This window comes from Pteronotus mesoamericanus, unplaced genomic scaffold, assembly GCF_021234165.1.
Source record: "Pteronotus mesoamericanus isolate MK-2021 breed Mesoamerican mustached bat unplaced genomic scaffold, CSHL_Meso_final contig_116, whole genome shotgun sequence".
In the NCBI taxonomy this organism is placed as follows: Eukaryota; Metazoa; Chordata; class Mammalia; order Chiroptera; family Mormoopidae; genus Pteronotus; species Pteronotus mesoamericanus.
In genome coordinates, this window is record NW_026555027.1 from 40,230,418 (window position 1) to 40,258,374 (window position 27,957).

Here is a 27,957-nt window from a genome sequence, read left to right on the forward strand (position 1 = left end):
TTTCCCACTCTAAGATGTAAGTGATACTGAAGTCTGCTCAGATGTCATAATTTATAAAATTTTATACCTGATTTTTAAAAGCATGACCACTTCCAAATTAGCATGTCATATTAACACTCAAAACAGCTGTTTGACTAAAACAATTTCTTTATAAGTCACTTAACATATAGTTACTTTTCTAGACAGATTGTTATCTAAGAAAAACAAAATGGTAAATTAAGAGTTCAGACATCTTAGGCAAGACTTGACTTCTGGGCTTCAGGAAGATGTGGAAACTTTTCCTGAAGAAGTTTTGCTTGCTTTTTCTCTAAATTTTTCTTCCTTGCTTGGATACGGGCTTGTTTCTCACGTCTCAGTCTAGAATATAAGAAAAGCATAACAGTAATTTGTACCGATTTATTTAAGACCTGAATCATGCTAGTTTCTGTATTAGGTGTGTCATGTATTTTATTAAACTTGGATAATCACTGTAAACCTACACAAGTCAAAGATGTACATGAAATCAAATGCATATGTAACCCTGCAGCAATTCTCATTTCCTGTCTAGAATGAAAGAACAGACCTGACCCTGTAAAAGAATGGTCTTTTTATCTTATGTAAAAACACTAATTTTACTGAATGCATTACAGTTTTTACATCCTGAAATATATCCTGAGACTTCAGGGAATTCCCTAATTTCAAATGGCACCCACACTAGCATATCCATTCCCATACAACAGACAGAATAAAGCCCTGTTTAGAGATGATGTTTAGGTACCGGTTAGACTCACCACTTTTTTTTTTTTAATCCTTGAAGATATGTTCTGATTGATTTTAGAGGGAGAGGAAGGAAGAGAAACATCAACATGAGAGAAACATCGACTGGTTACCTCCTGCATGAGCACTGACTGGGGACTGAACCTTCAACCCATGTATGTGCCCAGACTAGGAATCAAATCCACAGCCCTTTGGTGTGTGGGATAACACTCCAGCCAATTGAGCCAACTGGCCAGGACAGACTCACAACTCCTAAGTGAGTTTGCATGTACACATCAGCATCCAGGGCATGGGGCATTTGTGCCCCAGCTAAATTATGTTGACCTCTATGGTGAAAAAGAATTGTCAAAACTAAATGATGAATTCATGGATGCCAAGCCTCTACGGTACTGAAGTTAATATTTTGGAGGATGTTTTATAGGTCAGTAGGCATAAACATATAAAATCTAGTAACAAAAGACATGTACTGAACAACTAAAATATGCCAGTGCTAGCAGAGGTCACAGAAATTGGAGATAGTAGTTATATTTGGGTAAAAACAATATATACAAAAAAAAAGCTACTCTGTAAATTAAGTATAATGTAAAACTAAACAAAATTGAAATCACATAACCCATTCTATTCATTAATCTTTGCCCCAACTATACTTTGACCATTTATAAGAAATAAACATCTGAAAGAGTAAAGGTTTGCTATTCTTCAGAATACTCAGATTATGCTGCATGCATTGAAGGTAAGGCTAAAAAAGGCAGTTTCAAACAGAATAATTAGAATATGTATAAAGCCTGTAAAAGTAACACTGGATTAATAGTTTCTCATAAATTGTTTTAAATGTTACAGCTTCACCTTAAATGACTAAGAGGTAGAAGGGTCAAATGGCACAACATTAGGCTTGGAGAAAAAAAGAGCTAGAGCAGTTAGGTTTCTTCAATCACTTAGCATCTGCACTGGGTCTTAAAATGGATATATGTGGAGAGATTTCAAAGCTGAGGGAACAAGAACAGCAAAAGGGGAGAAAATGAACAAGTTATGTCTAGACAACCAGGAGAAAAGTGTAAGTTTGATGACGAAGAGGCTAAGACTGAATTGTGGGAACACTGAGTGGGAAGATGTTTGGATTTTATCCCGTAAGCAAGAAGCTACTGTTTTAAGGTTTTGAACAGCACTGCTGTGATAAAAGGGGTTGAGGAAGCCCTGACCAGTGTGGCTCAGTTGGTTGGGCATTGTCCTTCCAAAGAGAGAGGTCCCTGGTTTGACTCCCAGTCGGGGCACATGCCCGAGTTGTGGCCTGGTCCCCAGTTGGGGGCATGCAAGAGGCAACCAATAGATGTTTCTCCCTGCTCTCCCTTCTCTCTAAAAATAAGTAAATTTTTTAAAATCTTAAAAAAAAAAGGTTTGAGGAAAATTAGGAAGCAATGTCTGAATGGACTCGAGTAAGGAAGATGTTCAACAATTCAACATGATGGAGAGTGGCTGTACTCTGAGGTGGAGTGAGTGGGACTAAGAGACAGATCCTTGGAGACATTTTGCAGGAAGAATGAAATTAAGGACTGAATCTAGAGCACTGGTGTTGAAGAGGATGAATAACATTTAATATAGGCCAATAATAGATGTACTGTCAATAAAGGGGTTCTGGATCCAATTCCAGTGGGAATGGGGGTTTCCCACACCACCACCAAGCAATCCACAACCACCAGAGTGTTGAGAATTCAATGCAATTCTGACACGGCCTTCCCATAGGCCGTGTCAGAGGCTGTCACCTGAACTTCTGGCTGACTCCCTCCTTGGACTTCAAACATCAGCCAAGTCCAGGTTGTTACCTGTACTTCTGACTGACCGGCTATAAATCAAAGGTTACCACAACCTTCTCCATGGGTTTGATTAATTAGCAGAGCAGATCACAGAACTCAGGCAACCCATCTACACACTAGATTACCAATTTGTTATAAAAGGATGTAACTCAGGAACAGCCAGACAAATGACAAACATAGGGCAAGGTCTGGGGAAAGGGCTGAGTTTCCATGTCCTCTTGAGGCACACCATTCTCCCCAAATCTCCAAGTGTTCATCCAACCAGCTCTCCAAACCCTATCCTTTTGGGGTTTTCTTTGTATGGAGGCTCCATCACATAAGCACAGCTGGTTAAATTATTGACCATTGACAACTGAGTCAACCCCCAGTCTTTTCCCCTTCCCCAGAAATTGGGGGGTGCAATTGAAAATTTCAATCATCTGATCAAGGTTGGTTCCCTTGGCAACCAGCTCCCAACCCTAGGTGCTTTCCAAAAGTCATTCATTAACATAAAAGACAGCTTTTCTTTTTAATTTTTTCTGACATTACTTAAATGTTTTCGGAGTTCTGACAGAAATGGGCAAAGTAAACATATTTCTTATTATAAATCACAACATCACCACAACAGATAAAACTATAAGAAGAAGTTGCTGGTTTGGTGGGGTAGATAAAAAATTTAAACTGTGATTATAAAGCATACTAAAGTAATTTAAAGATGAGTTTAAAGATGTATATTCCTGTTTAAATTTTTTTTTAAGTTTTTAATTTTGGGGTATGGAAATAAGCCTTTAGGGAAGTCAGTTTTTAAAGAACTTTTAACAAAAGTAAAACACATTATCTATGACAGTTATTAAAAGCTGTGGTTCTTGTGCTGCTAGGATTTCCTCTTTAAATGTCCAGCTGTTTTCCTGCCTTGAATTCGGATCTCCGGAACCTTTAGGCCATGCCACGCAGATTCCCCACGCTGGTGCTTTTGGCAGCCACAGCCATGGAGGTGAGCGGCACCCTTCCCCTGGTAACAACACACTTGCAATTCTTTTCCCTTCCAGTGGAAGTTTTGGGGATTAATTTCATCAATCTTGCAGTAACATTAGCTCACATTTTATGCAACTACAGTATCTGGACCTTTTAACATTACAAAAAAACTTAACCATCTACTTAACATATAGATCAAAGAACAGAAAGGCAATAAAACTTTTGAAAGGATATACACTAGAAAGTTAACAGCGATTTCTGGATGGTGAGATTATTCAAGACTAATTTCTCTCTTAACTGGTTTTTCTGGGTTTGTTTTTTTTCCTACAATGAACACGTATTTATTCATGTAAAAGCTTGATGTCATCTGATGTAAAGCTGTTTCATTAGAAAGGGCGCTTGTGCTTACCTGTCAAAATGGTCCACATAGGGCATCGCAAAGAATCGTTTCCTATTGTATCTCTTATTTAGGTGCCAAGGTATAGGCCACTGCTTGAACTTGTGCCTGCCAAGAAGGGAAAAAGGCATCATCTTTTAGAAAATATTTAAACATTTTCAAACAGATACAGAGCTTTAGCCTTCTTTGGACTAAATATGTTGTCAATGAATCAAAAGCAAAATAAAAAACCTTTGAAGAGAAGAGCATTCATAAGAGAATTCTAAAATTGACAGAGTCCCTCCTTATCCCCACCTTTCCTAACTGACCTCAGTTGGGTTAATCCAAATGAGAATTAGTAGAAAATAAAAGAGGTCAGAGTTTTTAGTCAGATGTTTTAGCAATTTATCTCTTTTCTGTATTGGATTTCATGGTTAAAGACAGCACAGCTAGTCCCCTCAACGTGGCTCCAAGCAGCCCATCACCCCAAACTCCATTAAAGAACTCATCAAATGAGTAAGTGCTATGATGTGATGTAATTTCAAAAATACAGAGAAGGTCTCCAACCACCCAAAGTGCCTTCTCCATTTTGCTGACCAATGCTTACAATTCCATTAACGATGTTTCCTTTTGGCAGCTCAACCTGAATGTAAATAAACGCCTGGCAGAAACAGAAGACACTGGGTCTTCTCAGTTACTTATATCTCGTTATAAATGTTTATCATCAGCTCTTTTCCCAGGCTCTGGTAGGACTTCAGGAACTGGACTTAGGAGGCAAGATTAAATTGTTTCATAACTTGGACTAGGGCTGCTCCTGGTTCATGTGGCCTTAATCCTCAAAAACTTTTTAATAGTCTCACGTTCTTAACGGGCAAAGAAGACAGGTGTGTGTCCTAGAATAGGCTTCATGGCATTTATAACCCTATGAATTACATGTACACATATACATTTTTCCTGGGGAAAGGATCTATAACTTTCATCAAATCCTCAAAGACCATATGATCCGCATGAGGTTAAGAACCACTGTTATCAAGTACTTTTAGATAATAGAATCATGGGAATGGGATCCCTGGACTACTGGTTAAATCTACCTTTGTTCATCTCCTGGAATTCCAAAAGGTTTTGGGACCTCTGTTTATTTTAGATATATCTCTAGTCTATCTAATACACTTTATACAATGAGCATTTTCTTAAAGATAATGGATGGGGTAGAGGTATGGGACTTCCACTCTAGCCTTAGAAAAGCCACAGTGTAAACTATGTACCAGATGATTCTTCCAAAGATGTCTTTTCTCCAAGCACCAGGTCTAGCTTTTTCTTGACCTGTCTGAAGAAGTCTTAGGGCATCTTCTCGTTCCTGGACGACTTTATCTAATGCGTCCATGGACTCTACTACCTGAGAAGAGAAGAGAAAGATATAATTTCAACAATCACCTACAACAGAATTCCAAAGAAAGGGGACATATAAAGATTATGCTACAGAAAACCTATATGAATATTTTTGTCAAAGAATCATTCTGTCAAAAATTTCCTAAAAACCTTTGCTGGTACCGGTATACATGAGTATCTGTAATATTACTTTTTGTAATTTTTTAAAAGTTTACTTTCATTTAAATGAAAACCTATTTAGCTCAGATTTTAGATGCAGAGAAAACTTCTGGTAGGTAAATAGGACACACATATGACTGACTACCTCTGGGAAAAGAAATAAGGAACCCAAGGGATTTTTTTTAAATGGTGAAAAAAAAAACCCCTAATTTACAAAAAAGTGACCTTCTCACAACAATGTAAATATACTTAACTGCTTTACTATACACTTAAAAATGAGTAAGACAGTAAATTTTATGTTATGTTTTTACCACAATAAAAAAATGCATAAATAAAATTTGACATAGTGGGCAAGGAAGTGGCTAAGCTAGAACTAGAAATGTAAAACGGTTTCTACTTTAGAAAAGAGTTTTGCTGATCCCTAAAATATTAAACAGAGATTTACCATACAACTCAGCCATTTCACTCCTAGGTGTCTATCCAGAAGCAAAAACACACGTCCACACATACGTTGGGGGCTGCAGGTAGAAATGGGGAGTGGCTGCACATGGGCATGAGGTTCCTTTTTGAGGTGACAGAAATGCTCTAAAATTAGACAGTAGTGATGGCAACACAACTCTGTAAATTTACTAAAAATCAAGCAGAAGCAGAAACGGAAAAAATCTAGTTGCCAGGAAATACAGGAACCCTACCCTCACTCCTGTTAACTGTACCCCGCATGACAGCCTCGCAGGGCCTCACCTTTTCTAACCGCTCCGGACTTGGCATTGGTAATATCTGCCGTTTGGCCTCCTGCTGTAGGGTCAGAAGCATATTTCTTTCTTTCAGTAGGACATACCTATATCAAAGAACACAAAGCCTGTGATGCTATCTTGTGATAACATTAATAAAGTGATTTTTGACATCAAAATTAATGATCTGTTCTCAAAAGTCTTGTAGAAATCTTGATAGAGTATCATTACAAAGAAAAATCCTTTAAACAGAGCTGTATCTATTCTTATTCATTTGTTAAATAAATTTTCCATGTGCCATATATTGTATTACGTGCCAATTACAAAAAAAAAAGTATAAAATATAATCCCTACATTACAAGTGGAGAGAGAACATGGAAAATAACATTTATTCAGTGCCTGTTGTATGCTAGGCAATGTGCAAAACACTTTATGTAAGTTTCATTTAATTCCTACAACCCTTTGAGATTAGCATTATTTCTACTTTCTAAACGAAGCAACTGAGGCTGAGAGAAGCAGGACACTCTGGAGCACATAGCTAATTCAAGATTCAAATCCTGGACTCCCTGAGTACAAAACCTGTTCTATTTTTACTCTCCTAGGTTGACTCCAAAACTGCAATATGATTCGGAATACCGAGTGGCAGTGACAACAAGAACCAGAAGAATTAAGTGGGAGAGAGGAGATGTTTCCTCTAGTTAAGATGATCCAGAAAAGCTTCACAGAGATGGGATTTGCCAGACTGGAAGGAAAGCAAAGCAAAGCAAATCAAAGGTACTGAGTGGCAAAGCTGAAGTGAAGGTAGGCTTTGTGAATCACTGTTTGATTAAGAAGTAGAGCTGGAAAAAAGGAAAGGAAATAAATATGGAGGGCACTGAACAGGAGACAAAGGAACGGAGGTACTTTATGCTATGGAAGGAGACGATTTGGGGGAAAGCAGCGGCAAGAGATAAAGTGCTTAGTTTTTTGCCATTATATTGAAATAGCCCTAACTCTCCTTTACTAATAACTCACAGTAACAGTGCTTTTGGCACAACTTACAAACCTTATTTTTAATACAGCTTATTTTTTCTACAATAAATTTGTGCTGTTTTACACATAACATTTCTGGCACCAAAATGAGACCAAATGTGTTGTCTTTTCCAATACCGCTTCCCCAACTCTTTGACACTAACTACCTGGAGTTAGCACCAGATCCCACAGATTTAAGAGTTCAGCCCCACAAGACTATCCCCCAGTTGAGATGTCAGGAGCAAGTTCCAGGGTTACCATATATCCAACTGGCCAGCTACAAAGTGGGAGTTCCAGTGACCCCCTCCTTAGGTTCGATAACTTGATAGAATGGCTCACAGAATGCAGGAAAGCATTTTACTATTACTGGTTTGTTACAAGGGATACCACTCAGAAACAGCCAAATAGAAGAGCTGCACAGGGCAAGGCACACGCAAAGGGCTGCGGAGCTTCCGTGCTTTCTGGGGCTATGCCACCCTCCCAGCGCCTCCACGTGTTCACCAACTTGGAGGCTTCGTTATGTACACACAGTCGATTGAACCACTGACCTCTCGTGACTGACCTCCGCCTCCTGTACCTCCACCCCTCCCCAGAGGTGAGGGTGGTGGCATGCCTGGAAGTTCCACCCTCTAATCATGCCTTGGTCTTTCTGGTGACCAAGCTCCGTTCTGAGGTGCCCCTTACCCAAGAGTTGCCTGATTTGAACAAAAGATCTATTATTCAGGAAATGCCAGGGGATTTAGAAGCTGTGGGTCAATGCATGGAGAGAAAGACCAAATATTTCTTACTGTATCACAGGACAAACCTGTATTATCAGTGGTTATTTAATTTAAAATAATTAAAGAATCACACTTATGAGGAAGGTAGGTAGGCTTAGTAAAAGAGCCACAGGATGGGGCAGAAGTGGTGGGCGCTGACCCACCTGGATCAGGCAGTGGCTACGCAGGCCGGCCAGACGGAGGAATGTGGATCCAATGCTGCCAGATCAGAGGCCTGATTCTTAAAGAGGAGCCAGACAGCTTTATTTTTGTGTGAAATACCCAATTTAAAAACCATAGTAAAGTCCAAACGAAACGTATCTTTGACTAAGTATTGTCAGTTAATGTTGGGGGGAGGGTGGGCAAAATGGGTGAAGGAGGTGAAAACATACAAATTTCCAGTTATAAAATCAGCAAGTCACAGGGATGTAACGTGCAGCACAGGGACTACAGTTAATCACACTGTACTGCATATTTGAAAGTAGCTGCGAAAGTGGATCTCAAAAGTTCTCATCACGGGGGGAAGGAAATTCGAACTATGTCATGGTGATGGACGTTACCTGAACTTATTGTGATGATCACTTTGCAATATATACAAATATTGAATCAGTACATTGTATACCTGGAACTAATATAACAGTACATCAAATCTACCTCAATAAATATATATATATATGGTGTCAATTAAAAATAAAACCCTGTCTTAAATCTTTCCCGCTCTAATTCATCAGGAGAAACTGCCAGACAATCTACTTAAACTCCCAATTAAATGCATCCTCCAACACACTTCCCAAAAGCAAATAAGATAGAGATTTCAGACCATGCAAAATGTAGTAAAACGGAGGAAGGCCTAAATGTGATCAACTTTTCTCCATTTCACTAGTTTACTGAAATTGTTAGTATAGGTATAGTATGACTGGTAGCAACTATAGTAAAACTTCTACATGCCCAACTACTTGAGAACTCTGGTACACTTGTCTTAATATAGTTTAACCTGTCATATTTATAAAATCTTTAATAGTCCTATATAACATTCACAGTCCTTTGAAACAAACTACTTTACTCAATTTCTTACCATTACATAAAGTTTATACCTCATTGTTATACTGTAACTGCTTCAGACACTAGATATTCATGAACTTGGTATACTTACCAAAGTTTATGTAAATCTTCATTACTTTTGTTCCTTAATTGCTGACAGGTCCATGCGGCTCCTTTTAAAACGATAAATTCATAACATAAAAGTTTTCCAGCTATGTGCCCTTTTGCAAATTATTTAACCTCCCTAAACCAGTTTCCTTGTCTGTAAAATATGTAACAGCTTTATTATATTACAGTATAAAATATAACTGGGATTAAATTAGATAACATATGAGTGTATGAGTAATAAGACTGGCAATAGCAATCAAAAATGTTAGAATAACTATAGCACGTATCTTTATAGTCTAATGTCAAAATACTTTATATCATTATAAATTAATTCTCAATTATCTCTAAAAAATAAGATCTAAAATAAACCCCACACATGAATTCAGTAAAAAATTTCAGCGCACTCCTCTTCTAAACCTTTTCCCAAGCTGCCAAGGAACAATTAAGTCTATTATATTGTTCTTTTAATTTTCACTGATAGACTTTCCCAAAGGAAACTGAAAATGGAAACACCCAAGTAATTCCTAAACTGGATAAATAATCCCAAAATGATGGATGCTTCAATAAATATATTTATTACTAATCAACCCAAATATCTCACCAGATTTTACTTTTTGTTCCCCCCAATTCTTTGGGTCATCAAAAAATTCTTCTAGTCCTTTCCTTGACAATGTGGTATGAAGTATTCTACACTGGTGTAAGGATGTGACATTTGGTGTATTCTTGGGTAACAAATTAAGAGAAAACCTACAATAGAACATACAGAAACAAGTTATTTAAGTTTTACAACATTTGAATTTTATAAGCAATAAATGGAATCATTTCCTCATCGACAATGTTAAAAAATGTACTCATGGTTCCAGCACAAGAAACAATAAACTTATAAAATACTTTAGAATTTATTTAAAATATTGCATTGTAGATGTTGCTACCCTGTAATTTCAGAGGCAGTATATTTACATAATAATATTTCAAGGTAACATTTGTAGGTCTTTCATAAACTTTTAGTGGGTTATGAGTAGATTAAATATATTCTGAAGGTTAATTCTTCAGCATGTGTTAGAGACCGCAATGCTTCTTCCCTTAACCCATTAAGTCCACATCTAGAAATTTCAACTAAAGAAATGAACATAAATGAGAACTGATAAATTTAAATATCTATTAAGCACTATCATTATACTCGTATATGATATAAAAAAGTTGATAATGTAAACCATGCAACCATGGAAGGTTTAAAAAATTGCGTGTCTGTATGAAAATATGTTATGCAGTAATTTTAAACTTAGGTTTTCAAATATTTAATGGCCTAGATAAATAATTTAAAATACAATAGTGAAGTGTGTCCCAAGTGTTGTTGTATTCCTACCAAAAAAATTTAACCTGAACCTAATCATTTGTAAACATTCAGGCAAACCCAAATGGAGGGATATTCTAAAAAAGCTGATCTTATTAAAAATGTCAATGTTATGAAAGAAAAAAAAGGAACCACTCTGGATTTTAGAAGACTAAAGAGACATGACAATAAATGCAAAAAACAATCATTGTTTGGACCCTGAATAAAAAATTAATAAAGAAAAAAATTACCAGGAAAATTGACAACATTTGAATTTGGGCTATATGCTAGATAACAGCAGTGGAGTAATAGTAGCATGTCAATATTAAATTCCCCAATGTGATTACTGGAGTATTGTGGTTAAGACACTGTTCTTATTCTTAGGAGACAAAAGCTGAAGTGTCATGATGTTTGCAATTCTTACAGTTCAGAAAAAGCCCTGGCCAGGTGGCTCAGTTCTTTGGAGCATTGCCTGGTACACCAAAAGGTCGTGGGTTCAACTCCTGTCAAGGCACATACCTAGGATGCTATTCAATCCCCAGTCAGGGTGCGTACGAAGGCAACTGATTTATGTTTTTCTTGCACATCAATGTTTCTGTTCCTCTCTCTTCCTTCCTCTCTCCCTTCCTCTCTTTCTAAAATCAATGAACATATCTTCAGGTGAGGATTTTTTTTAAAAGTTCAGGGGAAAAAAAAACCACTTATGGGTATAAGCAGATAAAGAAAAATGTAACAAAATGCTAAGAATTAATTAATATAGATAAAGAGTACATGGTTATTCTAGGTACTACTCCTAAAACTTTTCTGTTCATCTGAAATTTTTTAAAATAAAAAGTTGAGGAAACAAGGGTAGCACAAGAATGCATATATGTAAATACAGTCCTGATTTTATTTTAAAATTACATCTATGTGGGCTCTGGCCAGGTAGCTCAGTTGGTTAGAGGGTCAACCCAATTAGCCAAGGTTGTGGGTGGGTTTGAGCCCTGATCAGGGTACATACAAGAATCAACCAATGAATGCATAAACAAACAACAACAGATCACTGTCCCTCTCTCTCAAATCAATCAATCAATCAATAAAATTACATGTATGTGTATATATGGCAGGTTAAAAAGAGAAATGTGTTTATCTCTGAGTAGTGGAATTATAATTGACTTTTACTTTCTTCTTCAAAATATCTTACTTTCCAAACTGTCTGCAAATGAACGTATTTTATTATAATAATAAAATCTAAAATTAATTAAGGAAAAAGTAAAACTAAATGGAAAGACAACTGATTCAAGTTTACCACCTTGTGATCAGGTTACAACCTCTAAGCCTCTGCAAAATGAAAAAATAACAAAACAAAACACAAAACACTGCTTATCTCTTCAGTTAGTGTATGCAATAATTCTGTAACATAAGAGAAGCTCAATAACGGTGCTGGATTCAAGAGCACAAACACTACGTCCTTTTATGAAAAAAAAAATTGGACATATGCAACTATCTACAAAATTCAAATCTTTACAGACAAAAGCCAGTAAAAGGGAGGAAACTATCCACTCTAAAGTCAAAAATGATAAGCTGACTTTCCGGAAATAATGAACACCATGTATAGGATGTTCCTTCCTCCCACCTGCAAGAGCAACTTTTCATTTACTTGGCTACTTTCATTTATTCACTCAGCATTTACTGAACAATCTCTTTGTGACATATTCCATGAGCAATAAAGCTCTTCTTTTTTATCCATCCAAGCCCGGGACAGCCTTCAGTTGCACAACCAAAAGCTCTTCAATGAAGTTTTCCCAAGTCACCCAGCCAAACGGGATACTTCTATACCTCTAGTTTGAATTCAACAAATTCTGGGCACCGACAGACCTCATGTACTGACTAGTCCGCAGTAAGTGGCAACAAAATGAGTTAGGGACGTAAAGGTCGCCGGTGAGCGACCTGTACAAAGTCACTCATTCTTTACAGAGTTGGGTTCATGCCCAAGCCAACCCTGGGGCCTTTCCATCCTTGAGCTGTTATCATCTCTGCAAACAAACAAGACCCAAAGGTGGACAGGTATACACATCTACTGCTCACATAACTTACCCTGTGCCAGCAGGGACCTGAGAACTTATTAAGGACCTGGAAGTCTTCAAAATGACTGACGCTTTTCTGCAAAGACTAACTAAACTGGCTGCAGCCATTTTTTCCCGTAAGCAAACCGCGTTTTCGCCATTAATGACATCACTTCCTGTGTCTCACTCCCACCGGAAAGAGAGAAACGAAACAGCCTTTGCCCTTACGCAACATGGCCGCCGTACGGCTTTGCCCTCGATGGTAAATGGGCTATCTCGGCTCCCGTTACTCCCCCCCGTTTTTCCTATTGCCCGTAGTAGCCATGGCGGCTATGAGCTTACTGCAGCGAGCTTCGGTCACTGCGGTGACCGTTCTGTCTAGCCGCTGCCTTGGCACTCGACTTGGGTTCGGGGGCTTCCTCACGCGTGGCTTTCCGAAGACTACTGGTGGGTGCTGACTTTGGGAGAAAGCGCTCTGAGGGGAAGCGGGGTGAGACATAGAGGACTCTTCTCAGGTGACCTTGGTGGGAGCTGGAGGGAGCCGGGAGAAATTGTGGGCTTACGCTTGAGATGAATGATGAAGGATGTGCTCTTGTGAGGATTTTGAGGGGCTTTCCTGAAGTAATCAGCTCGATCGCATTTAAATTATTAATATTTGTGAAACACTCATCCATTTAGCCATCCTAATTAGTGCTAATTTGCGGATGAAACTGAGGTCGGGAAGGCACAGAACTGGTAACCCATGTCTCCCAGGTACCTGGTTGATTGTAGTTCCCCCCTGAAACAGGTTCTAATCCCACAATATGGGAAGTTCTGTTACTGAGGTGCCCCCTGATGCTCAGTGATTTGGAGGCAGGCGGAGGGGCTCATGATAGGGATTTGCAGGAAATGATGAAAAGTATTCAGTAAATTTCAGGAATTTGAACCTGTTACAACCTACCTTGCTAACCTTCCTTGATAAAAATCCCTTTGTAAGCCATTGCTGATTACAAATATCTTTCTCTTTAAATACTCGCTAAGATGGTAGGTATTTCATCTTGCGTAGCTGGAGATAAATCGAGGTAAAAATCCCCCTCTCCTCCGTACACTTCCACATTCTTGGCGTTCCGGAAGGATCATTACAAGTAATCCGCCCTTTCCACTGGGAGCAGGAAAGATGTAATAGCAGTTCTGAGCTTAAGCTGAGTACCTGCTATGAAAGGTATTTTGCGTGTGAACCGTTATCTGTCACTTTGAAATGAAATGTTTTAATCTATTGTATTATTGTTTATTTCCGCCCCTATGCGAATGTGAGTTCCTGCAGAGTAGAGAACCTTATCTTGTTTTGTTTCCTCTGGAGTTCGATTGCCTGGGTTCCAGTCCTGCTCCACAGCTGAATAGCTGTGTAACCTTGGGTCATCAAATCTTAGAAGTTACGTGGAAGGCACTTAATCACTTGAAACCTGTACTTTTTCATCTCTAAAAAAGAGGGTGTTTATTACAAGTATGCTTGCTCCGTTGACTTGACAGGGAAATACAATAGAAGTAATCTTTTTCCTATTGACGAGCATTTATAACCCTGAAATGTACCTCTGCATAATTTTGTATATTTCTAGAGGAAATTTCATTTTGAAATGATCGTGTTTCTTAAGAACTGTTACATAAGAACTGTAAAATAAGGGGGGTGGGATAATTTTAACCTACCTTATAAGATAGTTGTGTAGAGTGACTAGCATTTGCCCATTACACGGCCCAGTGGCTACATTTTTCCTAAACATCTAGTACTGTCACGTCGTCTTTATTTACCCTCACTGAAAACCTTTCTCAGAAAGCAAGCAGATTAAAGTATTTTCTCTATTTAATTAAATTATATATTAAAAGTCAAATAGCAAAAGATTCAAGAAATGAGCCTAAGTTTTTCCCTTAGCTGCAGTGAACTTTAATGTTAAAGACTGATGCGCACAGCTTTTGTTTTTTTTTCTTTTAGTTTAAATACTATTCTGTATTAAAATTATGATGTAATCAAGTAATGTGGAGTTAATTCAGACATGAAAGATGGGGCATTTAAACTGGATTCTGGGGTAGTTTTAACAGATACAGTTACAGGCAGAAGGGTAATACATGTGTTTTCCGATACGTGTGAATATGGGGCTCTTGGCATATGTAGCTGTTGCTGAGAGATAAGCCTAAAAAAAAAGAAGTTGGAAAATAGTCCTGGAGATGGGGGTTACAGATGAGGGATATAGTCAGTCAGGTGAGTGCTGGGAGCATCGGGGGATGACCGCAAAGGACATGATTTTCTGGCCACTCTGCTCTACCCCTGAAACTAGTGGTATTCAGTGTAGACTATACTTGAAAAATAAAATAAAATATTTCTTAACAGAGACGTTGGGACCAAATTGGTGAGGGGAGGGAATCAATATAAAGCAAAAGTATCTAAACTATTTTGTAGTCAGCAGAGAATATTTTAGCAAAAGAGCAACATCCGTAGTGTGTTTTAAGAAGGTGCTTCTGAATATTGGATGGCTCCTGCAGGGTGTTCATTACTTAAGCTATTGCAGTAGAGAGAGCGTGCAGAGAGATGGAGAGTTTGAGTCTTAAAATCCAGAGGCCTTGACAGCTGATGAATGAGGGGTACGTGCAAGGAAGGTGACCAAGATTTTAAGTCCGGCTAATTGAGTTGGTGGTGCCGTTAACTGGGAATAGTCTGAGAGTGACGGAAAGAAAATGACCTATTTTCGATTAGTGTGTTAGAAACACGAAAAAATCCTACGGTATCTTATTTGATCCTCACAAAGACCACAGTTGTCAAAAAATCTAACTTTCCTGAGGTTCTTTGCATTTAAAAATTTTGTTACTGAAACCTACCTGCACGTAATTAATGAATACTTGAAGAATTTCCTACTTTGTAAAATGGCGGAAGAGGCCTATTTTCATGGCAGGAGGGTCTGGGTTGCGCAGATCCTGCAGTTACCTTTGTGTAAGCAATGTTCACCCTAGTATTTTTTTTTATTGTGATGACATGGCCCCAATACATAAACAAGTCATGAAGGCTCAGAATATTTGGAAGTAGTTTAATGCTGTGAAATGTACTTTAGAACAGTTAATGGTAATGAGTTTTCTGGCCCATGTAATTTCATGAATAATTGTTGTTTAATAGGGTCATTGTAAGTGAAAACACAAGAAGGTCACAGTGATAACTGCATTGATATTGCTAGAATGCAGCTAGACTAGTCCCCCATAGTTTTTTGTTCAGACATAGACATTCTCCATGTCTATTTTTAGTGTCATTCCTCATCAGTTTTCTCTAAAACCACATCAAGTTTAATTTTTGTCTTTCTCTGTGTGTGGCATACATGCACACATGTATCTGATTGAAAGGGAGAGTTGGAAGTATACTTTCTCTTCTGAGTAGACTTATGTTCAGGGACTAGGGAAAGATGACCTCCTAACATTTAATTGACTTAGGGAATGTAAGTTCAACAATTTATACAGCACCTACCACATGGCAGACACTAGAGGGTACTGGAGATACAATACTGGGTAAGACAGTTCCTGACCTGATGGACTTTAATAATTGTGCTTAGTGCTCAGTGTTCTAAAAGAAATACAGGTGTACCTCAGAGATATTGCGGGTTCAATTCCAGTCCACTGCAGTAAAGTGAGACCCTCAATCATGAAGGATCTGTGAAGTGCAAAAGCACAATGAGATGACGTATGCCTGTAACCAGGTGGAATTAAGGAGAGTAAGTGGCAGGCCCGCTTTGGATAATGTAACCAGAGAGGACCCCTTTGAATAAGTGACATTTAATCTTAAGCCTTGGAAGATGCATGGACGCAGCCATTCAAAGGGCCTGGCGGAAAGCTTCCAGGCAAAGGGGAAAGTAAGTCCAAAAAGAGTTCTTGGAATGGGAAGGGAGCCATTGAGAATGCCGAGTTGGTATGGTAGGCCTTCTTATCCAAGAGAGGCCATATATTCAGATTCTTTGAGGAAAAGGACCTTAGAAATCCTCTAGGCCAATCTCCTGTAGCATGCTAATCCTTGTTAACATCCCATTATTGATACTTGAATCCTACTATTGATACTACCTAATGGAGAGTTGGGGGGTTGGTCCAGTTTTATTTTCAGACACTGAAATTGTTAGAAGCTTCTTCCCTGTATTAAGCTCTAAGTTATACATTACTCTTTCATACATTGATTTTAGTTCTTCCCTTCAGCTCAGCACAGAATAATGTATGCCCTTTGTCATGGGACGGCCCTCCAGCTCCTTAAAGACATTCATCTGGTCTCTAACCAGACTTCTTTATTTTTTTAATTATTGTTCAATTACAGTTGTCCCCATTTTCCCCCCATTACTCTGCCCTGCCCTACCCACCCCCCACCTCCCACATTGAATCCTCTCACCTCCCCCTGTTGTCCTTGTCCATGGGTCCTTTAGACAAGTTCCTTGACTTGACCCTTCCCTTTCTTTCCACCCTTATCCCCCTCCCCGGACTTCTTTTTTAAGACCAATCAGCTTCAGTTCTTTCAGCTTCAGTATGTCAGTTTCCATGTTGTTTTCCATCTAGGTTGGGTAAGTAGGGGCATGCCCCAGGTTGTCTCTCTAAAACTTTGTGTTCTGGGACAGACACACTTCTGGAGATTTGGGTTGGGGCGGGGGGAGGGGGTGTTCCTCCTGTTTTGATCTTGTACTTCTAATACTTAAGATCACATTACCTGGCTTTTCTTGGTAACCACATTATACCAATGGCTCTTATTTTAAGATTGTGAGCCACTAAACTATTGGGGGGAAGGTGGTCCAGGCAGAACCTCCCACTTATATTTAACCATTTTAGATTCAGCCCTTTGTAAATGTGTATGAAAACTTTTGGAGGATCCCATTGCATCTTCAGTGTCATAGCTTCTCTTGTAGCCGTAACTTTATGTCTTGCCGGGAATACCATCTTGTAGGCCATTCAAAGAAATCCTGATGCTACCAGGCTATGGAGACAACTCTTTTGCAGGTTACTGCATTAAGTAATCAGTACCCTTTGGGTGTCACCAGTCAATTAGCCATTTGAAATTCGTTTAACTTGCTGCTTCTCTCAGCTTATAATGTGCCTGTCCTTGCAACGCCCTCCCCAACCCCACCCTGAGCCCCCTACACTCTCACGACCTATCTATTTTCTAGCAAGTTCTAGTGTTATTGCCTCATATAGAATGGCATAATTTACATTTATTTCTTTTGCAGCATTAGCAAATATTTATTGCAGAGGGTAAACAAAGCCACCAAGAGTATCTGACCTTTCTACCTGTTGCTGAAACAAACTCAAACAATTACTTAGATATCTTTTAACATTGAATAAAAATGAGGGAGAGTATAATTTTGAACAGTACATCAATTTCTGTTTAAAGATACCTTATCTGCCATGCCTTTAACACTTAAAAAAGAAACATACGTTTTTATCTTAATTCATATCAAATATTATGCAAATACATCTTATAATCTGACTTTATCTCAGAAAAGAACAGTATACTGATATGAAACTTGCATAAAACAGGGTATTTTAATATTTCCAGCTCCTGTGAGACACAGTGGAGACCATGGGAAAAGACTGTTTGTTATCAAACCTTCTGGATTCTATGACAAGCGTTTTTTGAGTTTACTGGTAAGTTAAAAATTTTGTTGAACTAAACTCTTCATATAAATAGGACGAACATTTTTGCCTATTTAGAAAACATCTTTCATTTTGTGAAATATTTTATTTTGTAAATTCATATTCCTTTTCTCAAAAGATAATGAGATGGGTAGTAAAGTCTGATTTGTTATTGGATTTCTTTTAAGTTAGTTAACTTTTTTCCTTCAAAAAAATTATTTATGCTTATTGGAGGTAAAAATTGAGCTATTCCTTTCTTCTTAAGATTATGGGGTTTTGAAAAATAATCTGCGTTGCCTGAATTTTAGAAACATTTATTTGACGATAATTATTTGTATTACTAAAATATTCTTTATATTACCAAAGAACTAATTGAAGTATTTCTTTAAATAAGGAACCCTGTTGTTTTGAGATAGGATATTTTTACTTCTATGTTGTTCAGGAACATCGATTCAGAGAGTGAAGCAGGACGCTGACTGCACAGTATTAACCCAGAGTTCTGTAACGAAGAGCAGCGGCTTAGGGGCTGGGAGATTATCTGGTCTCACTGCCATGTTCTTAGAGCTGTGACCCGCCATTGGAGCGTGGACTGTCCCCTAGACCTTCTCTTGCTCTGCCATTGTGCTTAATGCCCCTTCACATCCCCTTGGCTGAGCTCCCACTTCTCTTGTTGTGACCAACTCTGACTTTGTACAGTGCTTAAAATCACCCTGATGTTTTTACACTTTTCTTCTTTTCTTTTCTTTTTTATTGAATTTATTGGGGTGACATTGGTTAATAAAATTATATAGGTTTCAGATATACTATTCTATATACATGTTTCTTCTTAATACAAAAATTTCTAACTCTCATTACATTGCTTTAACCAAAAAATGAAAAACATCACCTAAATATATATTTTTTATACTTGTACAATTAATCCTTTCTTCTTTCATTTTTAGTGTTAAATTTAGGCATCTAAAAACTAGAGCAAAATAAAATCACAGGAATAAATCACTTGATATTGCATCTCCAATTTGGCGAGTTTATTTTATAAGAAATATGAGGAAATCATGTAATAAGGATAATTTTAGGGTGGGGAAAGAGAGTTCTGAAATGGTTATGTGAAAACTTTTTTTTTTTAACTTTAACAGAAATTCTACCTTTTGTTGACTGGGATTCCAGTGGCAGTTGGCATAACTCTGATAAATGTATTCATTGGTAAGTCCCTCCCTCCTGACCAAATTGGTAAATTTTAAAAACCTGTATTCACTAATAAAAGAAGAAATTATGGATAAGGAAAAGCTCTTTAAATAATAAAGTAAACATAAGCATGGGCATTTATTTTAAAATAATCAAATGTTAATCCATAATAGTATACAATGATACTTTTTTAAACATCTTGGTTTTCTTCCAAAAGCTTTAGGTCAATCAGTTCTGTAGCAGCCACATAAAAGGTTTTTGAAAGCCTTGTCATCTTCCCTATTTCCCAAACCCAGCTTTGACAAGACAATAAGGAAACTAGAAAGAGATAGGTGGAAGAAAGGCTGAGGGACAGCAGAGTGTTTTTATCCATCTTAGAACACATGAAAGTATAATCTTCTTTAAAAAATGAATTGTAAACAACAGTAAACATTAGATTTTTATGGGAAATTCTGCTAAAGTGCTACTTTTTTTTTTTCAAAGTACTTCTAATATCTTGAATCCTAAAATGTTTTGCTAGTTGGTATAAGGAAAACCAGAAGGGATATGTCTTTTATTATATCTTGTTATACTATATAAAAAACAAAATGAGAAACTCATATAATCCTACAGACAATGCCTTACATATAGAAGACATCTAAAAAATACCTAATGAATGGATTGTCAATCAGATTGAAGTGAATTAAAAATATTATATATCTTTGTTGATACAAATAAAAGATCACTTTAAAACTACAAGAAGTTGGTTTCTTACTTAAATAATGAAGATTTAATATTATACACTCTTGGTGCTGAAGTTGAACATCAGTGTTTTTTCCTATTAGGTGAAGCTGAGTTAGCAGAAATTCCAGAAGGCTATGTACCAGAACACTGGGAATATTACAAGGTTGGTATAAGTCACCAGAAGTTACTTTCTGTTAGGTATCTTACCAATGTGCTGGTTAATGTCTTAACTCAGCAATTAAGACATAGTTTTATATTCAGTTTTGATACCAAGTAGATGAATACATTTTGTGCTCACTTTTTACAAACAGCTTCTTTTGGTAATTTTTTGCATTGTTTTATTAAGCTTTATGGGATTTTTTTTTTTAGGTTTTATTTATTTTTTAGAGAGGGGGAAGGAAGGAAGAGAGGGAAAGAAACATCAATATGTGAGAGAAACATTAATCGGTTGCCTCTTACATGCCCCAGACTGGGTACCTGGCCCACAACCCAGGCATGTGCCCCGAGGGAGGATCGAACCAGCAACCGTTCAGTTCACAGGCTGGCGCTCAGCCCACTGAGCCACACCAGCCAAGGCACTCTATGGTTTTTTAAAGGACAACTGCAATGTGTTCTCAATCTAGCAGAATAACAGTCACAACTTACCCCAAGTTCAGTGCCATAGGAAAGATTTTTCTTAATACTAGTATGAGCTGTCATTTATTGAGCACCTACTGTGTAGTAGGCACTATGGTGTTTTGTAAATATCTAATTCCATGTAAAAGGTACTATTATTATTCCCACTTTAGAGATGAGGAAACTTGAAGCTTAAAAGAGATTAAGTGGTCTGTTCAAGAGATAGGGCCAGTATTTGAACCCAGGTAGTCTTGACTCTAGGGCCTCCACTGTTAATTAGGCATTTTATCATACTGTCACTGCTACTAAAACCCAATATTAATTCTATTACTTATCTTTACAAGTGTTATAATGAGTGGCCTTATTAGAATACAAGTTTTGTATGAAAAAACTCCGGCTGTTGTTAACATAACAAGAATCATTTGCACAACATCAGTGTAACCTGGCAGCCAAGATGAGTGGACTGGAATGTGCATGTATAAATAATGACAACTTCGCTGTACTAGTCATGGGGGTGGTAAATACCACTGAGTGACCGTGTGTACTGTGTGGCCACCACATTCAAAATGACTGAGCTGGTAGAGCTATGAGTCTGCATTGAATTTTATGTTCAGCTTGAACACTCCTCCAGGGAAGCCATGGGGTGATTCAGACGGCCACAGCCAGGAGCAGCTACCTGGGGATGGGCGGCTTCATCACAGAAACGTGCCTGCTCATGCATCACGTCTCATGCCGAATTTTTGGTGACACATCAAATCACCCAAGCGACCCAGATATGTTGCCCTGCAACTTCTGGTTTTTCTCAAAACTAAAATCAGCCTTGAAAGGGAAAAGATTTCAGACCATCGATGATTCAGGAAAAGATGACGGGGGAGCCGACAGCGACTGGGAGAGCTGTGTGCCGATGCTTGCTTTGGAGGGGACTGAGGCCTCATTGTCCCGTCTGCAGGGTTCCTCGTAACTTGCATCTTCTTCAATAAATGTCTCTATTTTTCATATTACATGGCTGGGTACCTTCTGAACAGACCTTGTATATCCTGTTTTATTATGTGAATGAGTTATATTTAGGGAAGAAGTACTTCATTATTAAATCTTAAAATAAACCATACTTTTAGTTTATCTTTTCCTAACTGGTGGAAAGAGCTCCAGTTTTTGGATCATAAGACCCTGGGTTTGGCTCCCAAATCTGACCCTTTAGATACTTAGCACAGGTTTTGGAGTCAAACAGACTAGTTTGAGTCTAGATGCTGTGGCTTAGTAACTATATACTTTTGTGCAATTTGCTTATCCATAAAATAGGGACAAAAGTAGTATCCACCTAATGGGTTCAAATTATTTAAAATAGATATAAAATAGTTGACACATAGTGTTATGGTTTACCTGAAATTATCATTTTGAAGAATAAGCTGGAAAAGCAAAATACTGTTCAGAAACTAATTTTACACAAATTTTCTCTTATAGCATCCTATATCAAGATGGATTGCCCGAACTTTCTATGATAGTCCTGAAAAGAATTATGAACGAACAATGGCTATCCTTCAGATTGAAGCTGAGAAGGCTGACTTACGGTAAAGAAAAAGGGGGGGCGGGCAGTGGGTGAGGAAGAAAATCCTTTACCATGGTCAAATCATAAGAAAAAATTAAAACTATTTCAACACTATATACAGACTGCTCTATGTAAAAGAATGAAGATAGGATAGAATTAGCTTGTTTAGAGTAGAATCTATGAGCTGGAGACTAGGAAACAATTAGGAGACAACATCTGTCAGATTGCAAGTAATTTAAAATAAAATTCTCTTAAGAGCAGTCCTCTCCTCTCACCTCCTCTCCCCCAATCTCTTCCTTTTGTACCCAGCCTATTAAGTGGTCACTTAAAGGTGACCACTGTTTAGTGATTTCTTATATATGTTCCTAAAAAAATATTTTACATTAAAAATATATATTTTATGTATCATTAAAAAAATATATTAACATAATGGAATCCCCTTATAAACACTGTTCTGTACCTTGTCTTCATTTCACTTAACTATATCTTAGTGGTATTTCTGTAATAGTATATATGCCTCATTCTTTTTAATGGCTGCATCATATATTTCACTGGATGGATATCCCTTAATTTTTCAACCAGTCTCCTATTGTCAGGACTTACATTCTTACTGAATTTTATTTTTTTTTAAGATTTTTATTTATTTATTTATTATTAGAGGGAGGGGAAGGGAGGGAGAGTGGATGAGAAACATCAGTGTGTGGTTGCCTCCTACGTGTCCCCTACTGGAGACCTGGCTTGCAACCCAGGCATGTGCCCTGATTGGGGGTTGAACCCGCAACCATTTGGTCCACAGGTCGGTACTTAGTCCACTGAGCTGTACCAGCCAGGGCTCTTTCTGAATTTTTTTATATTCTACAAAGTGCTGTAGTGAATATCTCCTATATATACTTTTGCATATTTATTGAAATTATCTAGAATATAAATTTCTAGCAGTGGTATTGATAAGCCAAATGTTATGTGTTTTAAATTTTTGATGTGTATTGCTAAACTCTTCTAAAAAGTTGTACCAGTTGTCTTTTCTGTCACTGGGACATGATAATTCCTGTTTCCCCGTACATTTCACAGGAATGGAGTTTATCAAACCTAGACATTTTTCTTGATGAGATAGTTGAAAAGTGTTATCTCATCATTTCAGTTTGTAGTGTTGAATATTTTTTCATATATCTACTGGTTGCTTGTATTTCTTTTTGTATATATTGCCCATATTTCTACTCATCTATACATTAAGTTAATTTTTATTTTGCTTGCAGATATGTTTTCCTGGCTTGTTATTTGTCTTTTGACAATGTAGAATGTTTTTCAACATAAAAGTGTTTTTATGTTTCAGATAACAAAAGTTAGTAGTAACTAATATGTTTTGAACACTGCTATATAACGTTGCTATAATTTATATGTATTTACTCATTTAATTATTGTCAGTCTTTTTCTTTAGCTTCTAGGATTTTGTGTTAGGCATAGGTCTCTGCTAGTAGCTAAATAAGTAAATATATGTCCAAAATTATGTTTTCATTTAAGATTTTATTTACTTTTAGAGAGGGAGGAAGGGAGGGAGAAAGAACAGGAGAGAAACATCAGTGAGTGAGAGGTACAGTGATCTATTGCCTTTCACATGCCCCCAACTGGGGACCCTGCCCACAATCCAGGCTTGTGCCCTGATTGGGAATTGCACCGGCTACCTTTCGGTTTGCAAGCCTGCGCTCAGTCCACTGCACACAAGCCAGGACCAAAATTATGTTTTTTAAATGGTAATTTATGTTTCCTTTTGTTGCTTTTAAATTTGATCCTATTTGAGATTTATTTTGGTGTTTGGAAAGAGGTTTACATAATCAAACGTACATATTAAGTTCAATGAGTTTTATTTATTTTTTTATTATTTTTTTTCCCATTACCAATTACCTGTGTCATACCCTCTTCCACCCCAACGCAGCCCCCTGCATCACCTCACTGTTGTTCCTGTCCATGAGCTTTTTTTTTTCTCTATTTTTCTGGATCCCTTAACTCCCCCAACCCCCTCCAGAGCTGTCATCCTGCTCTCCATCTGTGAGTCTGTCTCTATTTTCCTTCTTAGTTCATTTTGTTCATTAGATTCCACATATGAGTGAAATCATATGGTATTTGTCTTTCTCTGACTGGTTTATTTCACTTAACATAATGTTCTCCAGGTCACAAATATTAATTGACTGTAAAGGTGTGAGCTTATTTCTGGGCTGTCTATTCTGCTTCAATCATCAATATGCCTGTTTTTATGCCAGAACCATGCAGTTTTGTTTATGATGGCCTTATGGTATAGTTTGATATTAGGTAATGTGATTCCTTCAACTCTGTTCTTCTTTCTCAAGATCACTGTTACTATTCAGGGTCTTTTGTGGTTCCATATAAATTTTTGGAATATTTGTGCTAGTTCTGTGAAACATGCCATTGCTATCTTGATATGAGTTGCGTTGAATCTGTAGATTGCTTTGCATGGTATGGACATTTTAATGATGTTAATCCTTGCTATCCATGAACACAGAAAGTCTTCCATCTGTTTGTATCTTCTACAGTGTCTTATAATTTTCCAAGTACAGGTCTTTTACATTTTTGGTTAAATTTACTCATAGGTATTTTATTCTTTTTGAAGCAATTGTGAATGGGACTGTTTCCTTAATTTCCCCTTCTGATAGTTCATTATTGACATATAAAAATGCAACTGATTTCTGGGTATTTATTTTGTATCCTGCTACTTTACTGAATTTATCAGTTCAGGTTTTTTTGGTGGAATCTTTGGGGTTCTCTATATATAGTAACATGTCATCTGCAAATAATGACTATTTTACTTCTTCCTTTCCAATTTGGATGCCTTTTATTTGTTCTTCTTCTTTGATTGCCATGGCAAGGCCTTCCCATACAGTGTTGACTAATAGTGGAGAAAGCGGACATCCCTGTCTTGTTCCCAGTCTTATTGCCCATTGAGTATGTAGTTTTTGCCCATTGAGTATGACGCTGGCTGTAGGTTTGTTTTATACGGGCTTTATTAATTGAAGTATGTTCTCTGTATTCCCACTTTGCTGAGAGTTTTTGTAATAAATGGATGCCGGGTTTTATCAAATGCTTTCTCTGCATCTGTTGATAGGATCATACGGTTTTTATCTTTCCTTTTGTTGATGCGGTGAGTTCAGTGAGTTCTCCACAGGAGTAGACAGCTGTGCAACCGCCACTGTCAGGGCCACTTTGATCGCCAAGCGAGCCTCTTTTCTGTCCCTTCCAGTCAATCCCCTTTCCCTGCTCTGGGCCCCAGACTGCCGCTGGTCTGCTTTCTGTGCATCCTGTTTTACTCTTAGTAGTTGATAAACATTACTATGATATTTTGATATTTAAATATATCTAAATAATTAAACGGACATGATTGACTTGTTTTCTGGATATGGGATTCCATGTATATATAGTTATCCCATAGAAGCGTTGAGTATTTTAGAGCATAGAACAATATGGCTCATACTTAGTAACGCTGGACTTTTTTGAACTTCAGACATTATACCTTTGCGTTCCAATTGAAAGACCAGATCCCAGAATTCTTTAGAAATATAGAGGTTCTAAACAGTTTCAAAATAAAACAAAGTAAAAACAAAATCCTGACTTCTCCCCACAAAGGAGAGATGCCATTGTGAGCATGCAATCAGGAGTACCTACAGTTTTTAAAAAGTATTTGTTTAGGTATTTGAAAACTGAAGCATAAAGAAAGATAAAATAGAAAGGAACTATCTCCCATAATTAACTCCCCCAGCTGTAACTACTATTTTTGGTCCTTCAGATGTTTTAATAGTTTGTGCATGTGAACATATATTCTTTTTTTTTTTTTTATGGGAAGATGCTACACACTTATTTCTTACCTTGCTTTTTTAGCTTAACAGTATATCTGTCATCTCCCATGTTACTATATATTGATTTTCCTCAGGTGCATAGTAGTCCATTGTATGGGTTAACCATAGTTTATTTAACCAATTCTCTTTTATGAACATTTTAATTACTTGGATTTTGGATAATTATATTCTAAAGAGGAAAAGAAAAAAAATGGTATTTAAAACTAAATAAAAGATAAATATGCTCTCCTAGATACACAATCACAAAGGTATATATATATATATAAGCTTTTTTAGACACAGTTAGTGAGCTGGTTAAGATTAATGAAGTGGATTATTTAAATGTGATAAACTTCTAGTCATGAAAAAATTGATATATAGTTTATAAAAATGTACAGTAAGATGTTTAATGGAGAGGGACTATTTCAGGAATACATAGTAGTTCATACAAAGGCTTGGCTGTAAAAGAGAAAATTCTCTTTATAAGATAGAGATTATTCAGTTTGTGAAGAAGGATGAGAACAAGTAAGTAGATCTTAGAGTTGGAGAATGTTTTTCTTAATCCTGATTTTTTCTTTCTTCTTTTCTTTACAAATATTGATTATCTGTCTGATGTTGACCAGGCTCATTGTAATGCTGCTGGTGAATAAGATACCATTCCTGCTCTGAAGAGGTTTTCTGTCCTAATGGTGATGGGCAGCCGGTATAAATAAGGGGATGTGAGCTCCTCCAAGAAGATGTCTTCATTTTTTAATTCCTAGCACTTGACACAATATATGGCCATAATAGTAGACATCAAAGACAGGAAATACATTACCACTATTCAAGTGAATGTGATCTATCCAGACAAAAAGCAGAGACAGAAGGAGCAAACTGATTATCAGTTCAAGTAATGTTTTGGTGATTAAAAACAATATTTGGCCCGGCTGGTATGGCTCAGTTGGAGTGTTGTCCTGTAAGCCAAAGGGTTGTGGGTTCAACTCCCAGTTGGGGCACATGTCTGGGTTGTGGGTTTGATTCCCAGTCAGGACATGTGCAAAATGCAGCCGATTGACATTTCTCTCTCAAATTGGTATTTCTCTCCCACTCTCCCTCCCTCCCTTCCCCTCTCTCTAAAAATGAATGGCATGTCCTCAGGTGAGGATGGAAAAAAACCCATAAAACAGTATTTCTTGGCTACCTAATAAGCAAGATATAATATAAGTCAAAAATAAGTCCTAAATTCCTTGCTCATTAAATGCTCCTCTTCTCACACAGCTTTGTGCAGTTGAGCGCCAAACTCCCTGGCCAGACTGCTGAAGTCAAAAAGCCAGCGTAGAGCTGCCCTTGGGAAAGCTGTCTAGGCATTCCTTGCCTCAGATGCCCATCAACTATGTTTCTTCTATTTTCTAACACGTGGCAGCCAAAGCAGGATAATATGAGTCCCAATGTTGCATGTGTATGAATGAACTCATTTGCTCTTCTGAGTATATTACACACGTACACCTAAAAGTATAAATATCTTGCAGAAACTTTTTTAAAAGTCCTAAATTTTGCTTGTAGGTATTATATCCTTTCCATGCATACACATGGATCTTCAGAGGTACATTATACTTTACATAAAGCAGAAGACTCTTGAGTGTTGTTTTCTGTGGTGGTAATTAATTAAATTTTTAATTGGAAATGTTAGAATCACATTATTCCTGTTTCATTTGTTACAGGTTAAAGGAGCTGGAAGTACGAAGATTAATGCGGGCAAGAGGCGACGGTCCCTGGTTTCAATATCCAACCATTGATAAGGAGCTTATTGATTATTCTCCAAAAGCAAATCCCGACAACTAATTTTTTATGTCTCTAAATATAAAGTATATTCTCTTTATGGGAAAATAAAGTAATAAATATAGTCTGTATTTTTGCTCAGAGTGATGAATAAAAGATCCTCTTCCATTGGTCTAATTCTCAATGTTGGTACAGACTAAGGT

At 37.4% G+C, this 27,957-nt stretch overlaps 2 protein-coding genes across 2 annotated transcripts; one reads left to right on the forward strand and one right to left on the reverse strand.

Moving 5' to 3' along the window:
* Positions 1-49: 49 nt before the first annotated feature.
* On the reverse strand, positions 50-12,651 carry MRPL47 (mitochondrial ribosomal protein L47). Its single transcript, XM_054580885.1, has 7 exons — positions 12,504-12,651; positions 9,696-9,841; positions 9,099-9,159; positions 6,187-6,283; positions 5,163-5,293; positions 3,931-4,026; positions 50-357 (listed from the first exon to the last, which is right to left on the reverse strand). The coding sequence occupies exons 1-7, from the start codon at positions 12,599-12,601 to the stop codon at positions 234-236; spliced, it is 753 nt and encodes a 250-aa protein (XP_054436860.1). The 5' UTR covers positions 12,602-12,651; the 3' UTR covers positions 50-233.
* Positions 12,652-12,707: 56 nt separating this feature from the next.
* NDUFB5 (NADH:ubiquinone oxidoreductase subunit B5) lies at positions 12,708-27,955 on the forward strand. The gene is made up of 6 exons (XM_054580895.1): positions 12,708-12,919; positions 18,012-18,100; positions 19,222-19,288; positions 20,095-20,156; positions 22,070-22,176; positions 27,697-27,955. Exons 1-6 carry the CDS (start codon positions 12,739-12,741, stop codon positions 27,815-27,817), a joined length of 627 nt encoding a protein of 208 aa, XP_054436870.1. The 5' UTR covers positions 12,708-12,738; the 3' UTR covers positions 27,818-27,955.
* Positions 27,956-27,957: the final 2 nt, after the last annotated feature.

Coding starts and splice junctions, on each gene's coding strand:
- MRPL47 (XM_054580885.1), bottom strand. CDS start 12,601: ATGGCTGCAGCCAGTTTAGTTAGTCTTTGCAGAAAAGCGTCAGTCATT. Junction 9,842..12,503: donor CAGGTCCCTGCTGGCACAGG/GTAAGTTATGTG, acceptor GTTCTATTGTAG/GTTTTCTCTTAATTTGTTAC. Junction 5,294..6,186: donor GTCCGGAGCGGTTAGAAAAG/GTGAGGCCCTGC, acceptor TTCTCTTCTCAG/GTAGTAGAGTCCATGGACGC.
- NDUFB5 (XM_054580895.1), top strand. CDS start 12,739: ATGGGCTATCTCGGCTCCCGTTACTCCCCCCCGTTTTTCCTATTGCCC. Junction 12,920..18,011: donor TGGCTTTCCGAAGACTACTG/GTGGGTGCTGAC, acceptor TAATATTTCCAG/CTCCTGTGAGACACAGTGGA. Junction 19,289..20,094: donor TCTGATAAATGTATTCATTG/GTAAGTCCCTCC, acceptor TTTTCCTATTAG/GTGAAGCTGAGTTAGCAGAA.